Raw genomic sequence first — 14,798 nt, 5'->3', positions numbered from 1 at the left:
GGAGAACAATCTAGGTTTAAAATGCCAGCTGAACCCAAATATATAATATATATATATATATATATATATATATATATATATATATATATATAAATTAAATCTAATATATGTATTGTACCGCCACATACCTGAGATGGCAATTCATTTATTATGTAGAGAAAACAAAACTGACTAGAAAATAATAAAATCAAGGTATAACTTTTCACTATTTTGATATATTTGTGACCGACTGTGACCTGAAAGTAGGTCCAAGACAATTACATGTTTATCTCTATTGAAGGAATTCTAGTGTCTGTACATAGCTTTAGTTATAATGACATATATGTCATTAAAAGAAATATATGTTTTAGTTAGTTATGTACACAGGGGTCTTCCTAGCTGCACTCTTTAGGCATGGCTCAGAATGTCAGCAGGTCTAGGCATGAGGGATTCTGGCCCTAATGAAAGGAATCCACTACTGTGATAAATATGGAGGCTGTCATTGCTGACTCTGTTATTGTGGAAGGAAAGGTTTATGAAGTTATAAATGGGTATAGAATGAGAAATAGGGAAAGGCAACCTCCATATTTACTAAGTGAATGTTTCCTCCTTATAGTACCTGTATAGAGTATCAAAAGAACATTGAATTTCAGAGATGAACTTTCGCTTTATCCACAGACCAGGAAGTTCTCCGGAAGCTGGAGAAAGAGAAGATTCTCGTATTTACACCATCCCGCCGGGTGCAGGGTCGCAGAGTTGTTTGCTATGATGACCGTTTTATAGTCAAGCTAGCTTTTGATTCTGATGGCATTATTGTGTCTAATGACAACTACAGAGACCTCCAGAATGAAAAGCCTGAGTGGAAAAAGTTTATTGAAGAGAGACTTCTTATGTATTCATTTGTCAATGACAAGTAAGGTTCCTCTTTTCTGCATGATTGCCATTGGCCTATATCCATGATCATTAAAATGCTTTTATATACCCTATGGCAGTGGTTGCTGACCTTTTTTTGTCAAATGTTACTCTTAGCAAGTCATTCCTGAAACCATAAATCTTATATCTGCAAAGAAAATAATGCAGCATGTGTGGTGTGCCTCGGTAGGCATATGGTGGTTTATGGGGGGGGGGGGGACGCTTAGAATGGCAAAGGGAAATAGAATGTAAACCTACTCATTGTATACATGGCAAACACATGCCACATTTTTTTGTACTCCCAAAATATTCTTTAATTCCGTACCACAAGTTACCATCTCGCAGAAGCATGTATATCCCAGCCTGATTGGGAAAGGGACACACTCTGCCTGAGCTTACCTTAAATAGGGCTTCATGATCATGGCCAGGTATTATTTGGCTTACAGCTATAATCACACCTTTTGCTTAACCTGGCGCTCTGCTTCCTACTGTCAAGCTGCACTTCCTTACCCTCCATGATTTTTTTTCACATAACCATCTTCTAAAGCTTTGACATTTTATTTGGTTCTTCCTAAAATACTTGTGCTGTTCAAAGAAAACAGTACGTTTATCTAATAATTTGATTACTTTAAATGTGTTTTGAAGTTTTCATTTTTTACCTAGGTTTATGCCTCCAGATGACCCACTTGGAAGACATGGACCCAGTCTAGAAAACTTCCTACGTAAAAAGCCTGTTGTTCCTGAGCATAAAAAGCAACCATGTCCTTATGGTAAGCAGACATCAGTACCTGCTCTCCAATAGAGTGAGGAAGGACCTAAACTTTTATAAAAAAAAAAAAAGCTATCATAAAAAAATATAGAGGCTGCCATTAATGTTGTCTGGCTGTCATGCTGATCTTGTTGATCCATTGTTTTTGGGGCCATATCACAAACCAATCTTGATGTTCGCATATTTTCACCAGCGTCAAAAACACTAAGCAATCTCACTCCAACCAGTTTGGAATTGCTTCCTTGCTATTAAGGTCAGTACCTGCCCTGGCTGTTGAGATTCAGCATCTGTCTGGGCCAACGAGGGAACAATGCCACAGAGGCCAGTGCAAAGCTCCTGCATGACTTTGTCATTGGCAATGTAATATAGAAATAAGTCACTCAAGGAAAACAAACATATAGGTCAGTAGTACTGCATGCTTGTAGTAGAATTTAAGATAGTAATAAAACAGAAGATAAACATATGTTGTTTTTAAAGTGTGCTTTCTGGTAATGTCCCCTTCTTTTTCCTTCATTTTCTGTTTTGTTTTTTTAGGGAAGAAATGCACGTATGGACATAAATGTAAGTATTACCACCCTGAGAGGGCGAACCAGCCGTTGCGATCAGTAGCAGATGAACTCAGAATAAGTGCAAAACTGTCTGCAGTCAAGACATTGAGTGAAGGGGCATTGGTAAAATGTGGGACTGGGCCATCTAATTCCAAGGGAGACGGGTCCATGGAAACAAAGCGAATTGCTCCTAAAAGGCAATCTGATCCTAGTATTCGTTCTGCAGCAGTGGAACCAGAACAGAGGCTTTCAGCAGCCCGCAAATCGGAGGCCAACTCTGTGCCATCACTTGTATCTGCCTTGAGTGTGCCTACTCTGCCACCTCCTAAGAGTCATGCTGTCAGTGCTTTAAACACGCGTTCAGCAAGCAGCCCTGTGCCTGGTTCATCACAGTTCTCCCACCAGAAATCCTCCTTGGAGCACATGGCGAGTGTTCACTACCCTCCAATACTCGTCACTAATAGCCATGGCAATTCTGTCAGTTACACTGAGGAGTATCCAAAATATGACTCTCTGGGAGACCACGGTTACTACTCAATGCTTAGTGATTTCTCTAATTTGAGCATCAGCAGTATGCACAATTCTGAATACTACAGCACAGATCAGGACCGAACAGCATTTTCAAGGAACTCAAGCCCATGTCCAGATAGTTGCATGAGTCACACCAGCAGTGACTCCTACTCTTCATACAGTGACCTTTATTTGGGCATATCTGATCCGGGACTTGAAGACCCCATCAAACCCCAAAGGCCACCTCCACATAATAGGTTGCAGCCATTTGCACATGGCTACCATGAAGCTTTAACACGAGCTCAGAGCTATGGACAGGAGGAGCCCATGCAGGCTTCCCGCAAACAGTCCTTCTCTCACTTGGCTCTGCATTTACAACATCCGCTTGTAGGGGCAAGGTCCAGCTGTCCTGGGGATTATCCAGCACCAGAAAATATGAACGCTTCTGCTAATGTTCAGCCTGGGAGAGCCCTAGTCATGACTAGAATGGATAGTATATCAGACTCCCGCCTTTATGAGAGTAACCCCATGCGGCAAAGAAGACCACCACTGTGCCGTGAACAACATGCTAGCTGGGACCCTTTACCTTGCCCCAATGACTATAATTACCACTCATACCCACTTAGTAATAGTCTCATGCAGCCATGCTATGAACCAGTCATGGTAAGGAGCATGCCTGAGAAGATGGAACAGCTCTGGAGATCCCCTCACTGGCCAGCTATGGCCAATGAGCATAGAGAGCAACACATTATTCCAGAGCATCAGTATCAGACCTATAAAAACCTTTGTAACATCTTTCCTCCAGCCGTGGTACTCTGTGTCATGGAGAAGAACCCACACATGACTGACGCTCAGCAGCTTGCAGCTATTATTGTTTCAAGGTTACGATCAGGTCAACAGCACTGTTAATATCATCTTTTAATGCCTGGACAATAGTATCTATTGATCAAGTTGCCTGAATAAAACCTGGCAGTGTTTTTCACATTTAGCTTTCTGAGATGACCTATTGATCAGTTTTACTTTTTGGTGTCACCACTTAAACATTGATAAACTTTTATTTATTTATTTTTTTTTAAAAAACATAAACGTTTTGATCTTTTTAGCATTCCCAAAGGAGTGCATATTTTATTGTATAGGTATATTTATCCCTGCTAGACCTGTATGACAGGTTAAACCTCGGTTCCTTGGAAGGCAAAGTCGCTGATTCCCATTCTTAATAAAGAGGATGGAAGGGTCAGTCAATCCCTCCAATGCTGGAGGTCCCAGTACATCATCAGAGCACATGAGTTGCTTGCATCATCTTAAGTTCAGCTGTTCCCAAAAAAACACCTGTTCACATTGTTAGCAATTATATTGCATGCTTACCTGTGTATGTACAGCTTCACTCACGTGTACATAGCAGGTTCATTTTCTCTATTGTTTAATACAAATGCTGTCTTTGCCTAAAAAGATGTTTCAGTTGCACAAAAAAATGGTATTGCTGGGCACACAGATCTTTACGTATCTTTCACAGTTCATGTATACATTACCATGTTGCAACCAAATTTTTATTTTATTCTTTTTTTTTTTTTTTGCACAATTTATAACAGGTTACAGGTCAGTTGTACCTTAGTAATATTTTGTAATAGCCATATGTCTCTTAATCACAATTGTGTTTTTATTGCCCAAAATACATGGGAGGCCTTTACATTTTCCAACTGGCCAAATGCATGTAATATTTTGTAACAGAGAAAGAAACGTGTTTGTATATTTTTTAATGTAGTTATGTGTCCCTTTGTGGGCAAAAGACCTGGACATTTTTCCTGAAAGAAAATTCCATTTTAATAGTATTTGCATTGATACTTGATCATGTCACAGTGGTATCCACAGCTCCTGATGAAATGTAGTTTAAGACTTTGATTTCTGAACACATTATTATTCAATTTGGCTATGAAATTATATTTAATGCCAGTAGTTCGATTGTTGGTTTAATGTCTAACACATTTTAACAGTGGTATGGATAAGAGCTTTAGATAACATTCATAGAAAAATATTTAACATTTATTGTAGATATAGGTGGAATTTGGGTTGCTGAACGATAACTAGTAATCCCATAGATTGGAGTTACAAAATACTATTTGAAACCCTCATTTAGCCTAAATGAAATACATTCAGAGCACATATTTTATAGTATTTACTAGGTGTTGGCTATCATTTGGGTTTATACAAATATAGAGGTGTTTAGCCTATATGAATGTTGTTTCTAGCTCTTGGTTTGTTCAAGATTTACTAGTCCTTTGCCTGGGGGTTAAAGAGTTCAGATCTTGTGGTGTCATTCCCACAACAGAAAGGAAGAATGTTTATTTTATTAAATTCATTTGTAGTGGTTAGTATTCTCTTCTACTACCAATAACTTTGTTTTATCAGTAATCTTAAACTCACCAGAGACTATTAGTCTTGTAGTTTGGTGTCATGACCTTATTCTTGGGAATACTAAAGGTCTAACTATCATTGCTGCTTCTTTCCAGCAGGTACTGGATTTGTTTGAGATGCAGGCTTTACTCACTACTTGGTAATAGATTAGTTGCACTTTTTTTTGGTTGTTATTTGCCTATGTACATAGATGTAAGGGGGAACACTGCAGATTACATTGCCAGACCAGGCATTTTCTTGGTTGTTTCTGGTGCACTCAGGTTGCTGACCCTTAGCACTATCTTGTATTTCATTTTTTGAATGAACCCATTGTATAATACATGAAGGTTTTGAAGCTGATCCGCAGCCGGTGCTTTGGGCTTTAGTCGACTTCATATTTTTTTTTTCATGAAAGTGTAGAAGGGCCAAGCTGATTGCCCCTTTGTTTCTTCATGAGAAGGTGATAACTGCCTAAATGTTTCTAACTCTGAAACAAACGGAACGTCAGGCTACCGTCAGGGTTTTCTCTGGCTTTCTGAGAATGGGTCTTCGGCTGCTTCATGTTGGCTTTAAAATATTTGTATTCACCAGGAATCTATGATACATAACCTCCTATATCTGTGCCTGCAAGACCCGTGTTGCCTATAGCCATGAGTCCTCTCCCATTCAAAGTAAAAAATGAGAATCCTCAACCCTGGTGCTGATAGAGAAGTAAAAGTGGCATTGTTGGCATTGATTTAACAAATGCTTCTCTTTACTATTGGGGTTAACTTGCAAGGATGGCTCCTCAGTCACAACTAAGGCTCCTATTTGTTCTCATTTAGAAGCCTAATGGTAAAGTATGCGCTGCCTTTAGCTTTTTGGGAATATCAGCCTTCAGTCCTAGATAGAAAACTTGGTTGTGGTTATATAGCAGATTTTCTGAAAAAAATTTATGGACAGACATTTTGTATTGTTATCTCCCAATGTTGTCCTGTATACTTGTGATAAGTGATTTTCACTTCTCTAATTGCTAAAACTACCTTTCCAGGGTAATGTTCATATTCATTAGATATTTATAGCCTGTATTTCCACAAGTCTGTGTGAAAGAATCAGTTTGAGACATGCGGCCAGATGCTATTTACATCTAGTCAGAATGGAGATCCTGAGCAATTGTTAATTTGCACACTTCAATATAATATAATGAGCAGTTGGAGACACAAGTGGTACCTGGAATAGAAATTCAGGTCAGATCCTATTAAATATGTTCCACTATTCATATCTAACACTATATGTAGCTCCTTCCCTCCAAAAGACTAAAACATTTAAAATCTCATACATGTACCAAAACGATGTTCTTTTTAATACCCTGACTGCCATCTTTTTAGCTTAATGAATAGCAATAAACTAATTCTGATATTTACTAAATAAGGAAAGAGAGGTATTCTCTACAACATTATTAGATTGGGAAAACATTGATCTGAACTTGGTGTATGATAAATATGACCCAATAGCCCAGTTAAAACCTAAACTTCATTACTAGAGAGCAGGTAGAATATCAGTCTGAGTTTTATTTGTTTATGTTCCAGGCTTTAAATTTTGTTAATCATTTCTTTAAAACAGCAATGAAAGCGATATAAAATGTTGGGGCTTGATGAACCAGTTTTATCAGAGATTGACCTAGGGCAGCCGAAATACCCATCTCGCATAGCCAGAATTGACCTTTTGTTTGTTGATACAAATTGTATCTTTTTTCTTGATTGTATAAAAAAACTGAGGACAATGCGTATGTAAATAAATAAATGTACATATTTATCCTTATTAAAAAAAAAAGTATACACAGACAAAAAAAAAGTGTAGAATAGTTACAGCAATGCATTTTCACTGCTATGTTTGTGACACTATGTGTCACTTTGTTTGTAGTCCATGGTGTGGAATCCACTTCACTGTCATTGTCCCTGCAGCTCTCCCTAAAGTACAAGGAGTTGCAGGACTAGGTTGCAGTGAGGAGGTTAAATAACTCCTTAACGACTTGGCAATGTAGTTTATAAAGAAACAATACGTTTTCAATTTCACTTTCTTATATAAATATATTTAAATGTGTATGCAATTTACGCAGATTATGTACAGATAATGCATAGGTAACCTGTGCATACATTACATAACTTGTCTTTTATTTATTAAAGTGGACCCATCTCCTTCATACAGTGGAAGCAGCCATATTGTGAGTGAAGCCTTTCATTCTGACCATGACATGCAGCTTCAATAAGACCTAAAACATCTTGTTAAAAGTGAAGCAGACAGTTTCTGCAAAATGAGGTAGCCAATAGAAGCCAATATGATTTCAGTTTGCTGAAGTCACATTTGAACAATGTGATTTGTTGGCTGTGGGCTTCCCAGTTTGCGCTTTTACATTATTAATCTATTCCCTTTGAGCATTGGTTCATCCCAGAAAATGGCAGCCTTTACAGTTTCTGGGTGATGGGTACACTTTTTATCAACCTAATGTTCCTAAGTAGGAATCTTAGTACAGGCACTTGGAGTTTTTGTAGTAATTTGTAAACGGTACACTGCACTACACAAAAAAAAAAAAAAAAAGCATTAACCACCTGAGCGTTACACTGAGGTCTAGATTTCTGTACCAAAAGTGATCCACTGTTTTTCATGAAATTTTTTTTTTAAATTGTAGACCTGAAGATGCCGGCCGGCTTCTTACCGGTCCCGCTGGCACCCGACGAAGGCACCCGACGCTGGAGAGGTAGATCGACGGACGACGATCGACGGAGGACGACGCTGGAACACAAACATGACGCTGGATGAGCACAGCGGGACCAGGTAAGTAAGGATGGGAAAAACTCGGGGTTAACCATCCTAGCAATTTTTTTTTGCCCGTATGAAGGTCGGGCTTAACGGCTAGGAGGTTAATAAATTCCACTGGAGTTTTGCAATTGTTTTGTACCGTGATTTGTGCTGTGTGTGCTCTTTTATATTACCGGTATTTTGTTGCATGGAATCAACTTTTAAGTACAGTAAGTTACTGGGTTTTGTGTTGGCTCTGCATTGTGTATTTGCACAGGGCAAGTCGATGGCAAGTGGACAGTATAGTTTTTGCCACATATTTCTATTAGTTAGACATTTACCACTAGTTAGATAGGAGTTTGCTTTGTTATGATTTTTCACAACATAATATTGCGTCTCAAATTTCTGTTACTATCAGGCAGTTACCATTCTAAACCTAAAGATGAGATGATATTCAGGTATAACTTAAGCAGATGGCTCTTTCTCCCCATACACAAAGGATGAACTTCTAATGACATTGAACAATCAAATGAACTATCACAACTCTTTTTCCAAACAGCTTTCCTTCCCTGTGATCATTTACATTTGCTGGACATGTTTATTCATCAGCATTTCTCAATGTTATATGGTACTCATATCAGATACACACTACACTGACATAAGGCGGGCTCCTCAGGCCACTTTTGTATGGCCGCCCTTTGTTGTTGTTGTGTACATACATCTCAACAAAATGAATCTCAAAAAGATTAAACCCATAGTTCAGAAAATCAATGCCCTTGCTGGGATAAATACCAGAATAAAACAAAAACGGGTTTTGTACCAGTTTTGCTATCTTTATTCTAATCTGTTTTTGATAGCAAACATCATATTTACATACATAGCACATACCATACATCATACAAATATAAACAAAAAATATAATTAAAAAAACACAATTTTACACTTCCTAACATTGAAATCTCTCCTCTACTCCTATCTCTCCTGCTCTTAACATTATCGAACTCAGTGCCTTCTTTTTTTTGAACTTGAGGCTTAAAACAATGCCAGAGTCTTCATACACCATTAGACCTAATCATTCCTAACTCCTTCTAAAATTATCACATTTGTGAATTACTTCAGCAGGAATTTTCCTAAATGTTTTAATTTTCAAAAACTTTATCTAGGCACTCCATATATATAAAGAAACCATTTTCTCAATCAAAAATATATATATAATTTACCAAACCCCACACTTGGTCTATATGCAAGGTCAGGTATAGATCCTGCCAATCCATATGCCATCATTTTTTTAAAAAGTGTTATATTGGCATTCATGATAATCATATCTGGTTCCCCTGGATTCACTCATAAAATTGTATTTTTGCAACATGTTTGCTTGGCACTCTCCTTTTTTTTACTGCAACTCAATTACACCTAAAACATTCACATTTTTTTCTGATCAGATTTAACCAAACCCTCCCTGTGTTTACAACATATTACAGTATTTACGTTTTCTAAACAGGGATTGGTTTCCTACAAAATAAAATAGATACCTTGTTACTGTGTTAGAAGTTAAATAACTGTTTCTGTGGCTAGCTTGAGCCACTTTGTATAAATAGGAACTGCATAGTGATGGTGATATAGTCCATATTTTCTTTATAACCTTTCTGTTACATTTTAAAGTTGACGGACAACTAAATGTAATTGCAAAAATGTGATATATTGCAGTTTACCAGTCCTTAGATGAAATGTCTGTATTTAATTTACTTGTTCAGAAAATGCAGAAAATATGATGTGCCTGTGAATTAAACAGAAAGAAAAACTGTTTCTATTTTCTGTAATCTCCCTATTTCTCTATGTGATGAAGGTGAACAAAGTCAGACATATTTGTAGTGACAAACATGGTTACTATGAGTACTGAGCCTAGGCACCAGGGACTAAAAAGTGTTCTTCACAGGAATAACAGATGAACAAAAAGCCAAAACTAAAACAGCCACATTTACTAAAGACTGGAAAGCTGTAATATCATAAATGTTTGTTGAGTTTAAAGCAGATCCTAGGTTATGTTTATATTTCAACAGATTACTGGATAATAAATGATTCGTGAAGCTTTAAAGACACAATATTTAGCAGTTACTTATCCTTTCTTTTATAGTGTTTTTGTGGGCTAGTAAACCTACATTGTTACATTGTAGTTTATATATAAACATATAATGATGGTCATTGTTGTGTGTCCCTGAATTTTGAAAAGCAATTTGCTGCTGTGAATGGGGGGCATTATGACAGCTTAAAATTGACAAATTTGAATGACAAATTTAAATACGTCATATATTGTTTTGTAGAACTAGAAATGTTGCTTGTCATTCTAGTAGTGACCTGCTAAATTATATTTGCCTTGCCTTACATTTTAAAGTTCGTAAAGGTCTGCTTCAGGTCTTGCAAAATTATTTTCTTGAGCTTTTCTAAAATATCATAGTAAAAGGACCTACAGTTGGCAGATTCATGGAGACCATTTTCTTTTACTATTCCCATAAGATAAGTCACATAAACAGGCCCAGGACTCCTGGGTGCTGCCATCTTAGATGAGACAACAGCAGCCCAGGCAGTCTTGGAGCTGTCACTCAAATGATGCTTTGTAGTATCCCCCTGCTATCTTTGGTGTATTGAGGCCAAGTGCTCATCCTCTTGTTTATCTGATGGCAAAGAGGCTATTAGTATGAGCTTGCACAGCAAAACACTGCAGTGCCATCTCTTCCACTCTGAACATAATATTATCAGCTCCTGCTTTGTATTTTTGCACACGTAGGACTCCAATGTCTTCAACCAGCACTTCTGTAAAATTACATTATGAGTGCACAAATAATAATATATTGCTAATCTTGCCAAACATCCTAAGGCTTGCAATCAAATAGAGGGTAAGCTTCTGCTGCCTGTGTACAAAGGAGGGGGCACTTTCAAGTAGTGGGGGCAAGGGCCAGCACAGACCTGATCTGACATTTCCAGGAAGTGGTCAGAGCCATTTAAATGCCACAAGGATGGCAACATGATGGGGACAAAACATGCAAGGTTTTCATTTAAAAAGTGAGGTCTGTCCTTTCAAGTCTGTTTATATCACATCCATTGCTATAGGACAGAACACTCAGGAGTCTCATACAATGCTGCAGTTAGTTCTTAGCTTTAACAATCCATCTTTTCTATTTTAGAAACTAAAACCCTGAACCTAATTTTGCTCAGTTCTTTTCGTAGGGGCTTCAGCTGGGTGACTGCTTTTTATGCTCTTTACTGCTACATGCTTCAAGTCTAGCTCCCTGCTTGTATGTGACTTTACAACAATAACAAAAAAATGCTACATCCAGTCCTTAATATTATTAAAACAAACACTATTCGAACATGCCCCACAACCGGGCATTGGTGCAGTGCATGCTGGGTAAGTGGTGTCTGAAAGCAGTCACCTAGTGGATGATGCCATGGAAGCTGCAATTTGTACTCAATGCTGCAATACTCATAGAAGTCAAGTTACAAAGTAATGATACCTGACTTTTTAAAAATCAAAACCTATTAAAGATATTTTATTATGTTACTGAACTATTAGGCAGAAGTATATCTTTCAGTATACATTGCAAACCTGTTATTATACAGTCAACAGGACCTATAGTGCAGCCATATTATTTTATTCCTATGGAAATGTGATTTCTAAAGGTTATGCTCATTGATTAAGTTGTTTTATATACAGTATATATCTATTTAACAAAACTTGTTTTTAATTTTAGCATATATATGCTGATTTTTGGAGCATGTTTATAATCCTGTAAACCTCCATTATAAGATATGCAACTCTATTCACTGTATGTTTTGGTTAAAAAAAAAAAAAAAAGAATGTTAATACTAAACTTGTTTCTTATTTAAAAGCGGGGTCTGTGCATCTTACTTTCTTGATGCATCAGATAATGAGACATTCCTACAGACATTTGATGACTGTATTGTTTACATATCGGAATCTTAGAAGCTCTGAAAACTAATAAAGAAATGCAAATTGATCAGTATATCAATAAATTTGACAAAACAATGTTATGGGGGCATAACAGGCCTAATCATTTTGTTTGGGTCTATTGACCACAAAATGCATCTGTCCTATTGTTTTGTTGCAGTCTCAGGCAATGCATTTGTTTTTTGTTTATTTGTATGTGTTGTAAGCGCCTGTGTTTAAATGCCATCAAAAGAATCAATAGGCCTGTATCCCATATTTTCTACATCCTGTGTTTTTGCACAATAAAATGGATGTGAACAAATATGAATGTGACTCTATTATCTGCTACGTGGCTTGTTAAGGGATTAAGAGGCATTACCAAGAAATATAAAACTTGCTTAGCCTTGTTTTCTAGGCTTTCTGTTCATGTACACCTATCCTTTACCTTCTGGCCTCTGCAATACCACCTTACTTGTCAGTCTAGGTATTATTATCCTGGCTGTCAGAGAATTGCATTCAGTAAAAGAGGGATGTTGAATGTCTGGGGGGGGGTTGTGTGGGGCTGTATGAGAAAGGGAAGAGTGCGCTGGACCTTAGAAGATATTAGGTCAATGCAATAGATGGGACTTTACATTGATAAGAATGCCTTGCTTAGTTAAGTGAATGTGACAAATACTTTGCAAGCATATTTTGAAAGTTATTCAGAATATATGCAAAATACATGAAATTTCTTGTAGAAATATATTTACACTTCTATATGTAAAGAGAACTATGTCTGACTCTTATCAATACCAAAATGTGAATCAACATTTAGGAGAAACCCCATCCAGTGTTATTTTTTTTTTAATTAAACCAATACAGTGTATGTATTGGAGTACAATGATGTGCAAGATCCAGGAACCAGTAGTAATTGGTGACTCTTTCACTGTCCTGTTTATATTACATTGACATTAAGTAGTTATAGCCTGCTAAGTTAGCGCCACTATTTGGAAAAAGTGGCTTGATGAATCCATGCTGTGGGTTACCAGAGCACAGACATACAGAACAAATGGGCATGTTTGGGTCCCAGTTTGCAAGTTTATAACAGCTAGGTTCCCAGAGGAGCCTTTCACACCATTGATTCAGTTAGTGATTCAGTTTTACTTAATACAATGTCTGAGCAAAAAGTGATACTGTAATCTCCCCCCAGTGAATAAATTCTGATGTCTGGGGGGGGGCATAAAGACTCCTAGGTGACTATGCCTATAAAGTACACTTGTCTCCATGACCTTGCAGGGCACTTCTCCCCCAATATAAAATATCGGGTGGCATTTTATGAACAGATGTTCTGAACCCCGTATGTACATAACAAGTGTTCTTAGCCTTTTACTCATGTGTGCACTCTTTGCTGTTCTTATTATACATATATAGAAATATATTCACTGTACCTTTTTATATCCAATAGACTAACAGTGCTCTTCTCATGTATTGTATGATGTGTCTACAAGAATTGATGTATTTGTTTTGAGCTGCACACATGCTTTTCATAACTTTGTGGTCTAGATTTCAATGTTAACTGCTTAATTGTAAGTTACATTTTCTAAAACCTTTTTGGGTTTAGTTTTGTGAACCCAAATATAATGTAAGTCGCAATGACAAAAACATGGATGTTAATAAAAAGAAAAATGTTTGTAAGGCATTCTAGTGTTATTCATTTATGTGCGAGTATTGGAAGGAATCAGTATACTGGCCACTGGCAATGTTAAAGCTGTGTACAATGTAAGGAACAAAGCTTTGGTTCACAATGAGCTCTATACAAGTGCTATCAGAAGGCACGAGACTGAAGCCCACTCTCCATCCAGCAGAATAACAGGAGGATAGCCGGCCAAGAACATGCACGTTACACAAGATGGGCCAAATATTTCTAACCTGACAGATTCTTTTTTAGTATGGTCAAATACAACAGCTAGAATGTTCTCCACCAGACACTTGAGTAGCTGGAACGGCTAAGAGTGTAAAATATGAAAAATGTAGGTGTTTATAGTTTATCAAACTTTGTAAAGTGTATTGCTCTCCTAGACTAGGTAATTATGAGAAACAAAATACAGATCTTATTTAGTAAAGATTTAGAAGCAGTATAATCCCTTCCTAATTGATGTTTACATCATGCATTGATTGATTGTTTTTTTCAGAACAGTTATTTCAACATAAAGGACAGTCAATAGTCAGCATTATTCAGTTCCAAGCTCACATGTAGGCCCCTTCCTCTGGAACAACTGCTAGAACTCATGTAAGTCGTAAGGTGACCATGCTCATTACTGTAATAGTGCAATATTCTGGAGCTGGTGGGATTCTTGACATCCTGACACCGCTGAAATCATGGCAACACTTTTAGGAGAAATTGGGTTCCAAGTTCTATCAAAAACTAATTTGTCTTCACACACTTTTTGTCCCCTAATATTTTCAAAGTGGGAATCAGATCAAATCCAAAAGTGACTCAGCATAAGTATTGGCTGGATCTAGAAGAGCGCATCTCAACAGTTAACAGGCCAAGCAAGAAACAGAAGTTGGAATGATGATAGTGGTATATAGGGAGATGAGTTTCCTAGAGGTATTTTAGTGGAGTATCAAAATGTTGTTTAAGGGGATGGTGTCTGAAGGAATTTGACCTCTTTCTTCAAACTTGTTTCCACTAGTTCCATTTGGAACACAAACGTGCTTGTCCCAGTATAATTGCAATGTAAAGGGGTATGTTCATTTATGCAATATGTCTTCCTGTCTGCTAGAGAAATAGTCATTAAAATCTTTCCACTCCCATTAGTTGTCAATCAAGTATCCCAAAGAGTCCATTCTTCAGTTAGATAGCCACAGATCTTTGTGCAATGTTGTAGTATGTATTCCAATTTCCTATGCCTAAATCAGAAAACTACAGATTCCTCCTCAAGTTAGGAAATAAAAGTCAATTAGTGTTATGTTTTAATTACAA

General features: G+C 37.2%; 1 protein-coding gene across 2 annotated transcripts in view; it reads left to right on the top strand.

The window, feature by feature from the left end:
* The window catches only part of ZC3H12B (zinc finger CCCH-type containing 12B), a 39,806-nt gene extending 32,030 nt beyond the window's left edge, over positions 1–7,776 (top strand). For both annotated transcript variants that reach the window (XM_072430973.1, XM_072430972.1), the window contains exons 4-6: positions 658–892; positions 1,555–1,661; positions 2,195–7,776. In XM_072430973.1, coding sequence (XP_072287074.1) covers positions 658–892; positions 1,555–1,661; positions 2,195–3,627 — 1,775 coding nt within the window. In that variant the 3' untranslated portion in view covers positions 3,628–7,776. The remainder of the gene's footprint in view (positions 1–657; positions 893–1,554; positions 1,662–2,194) is intronic.
* Positions 7,777–14,798: the final 7,022 nt, after the last annotated feature.

The sequence above is a fragment of the Pyxicephalus adspersus genome, chromosome Z, assembly GCF_032062135.1.
Source record: "Pyxicephalus adspersus chromosome Z, UCB_Pads_2.0, whole genome shotgun sequence".
Classification (NCBI taxonomy): domain Eukaryota; kingdom Metazoa; phylum Chordata; class Amphibia; order Anura; family Pyxicephalidae; genus Pyxicephalus; species Pyxicephalus adspersus.
Note: the sequence above shows the minus strand (reverse complement) of the source record. Positions and strands in the feature narration are given on the sequence as shown.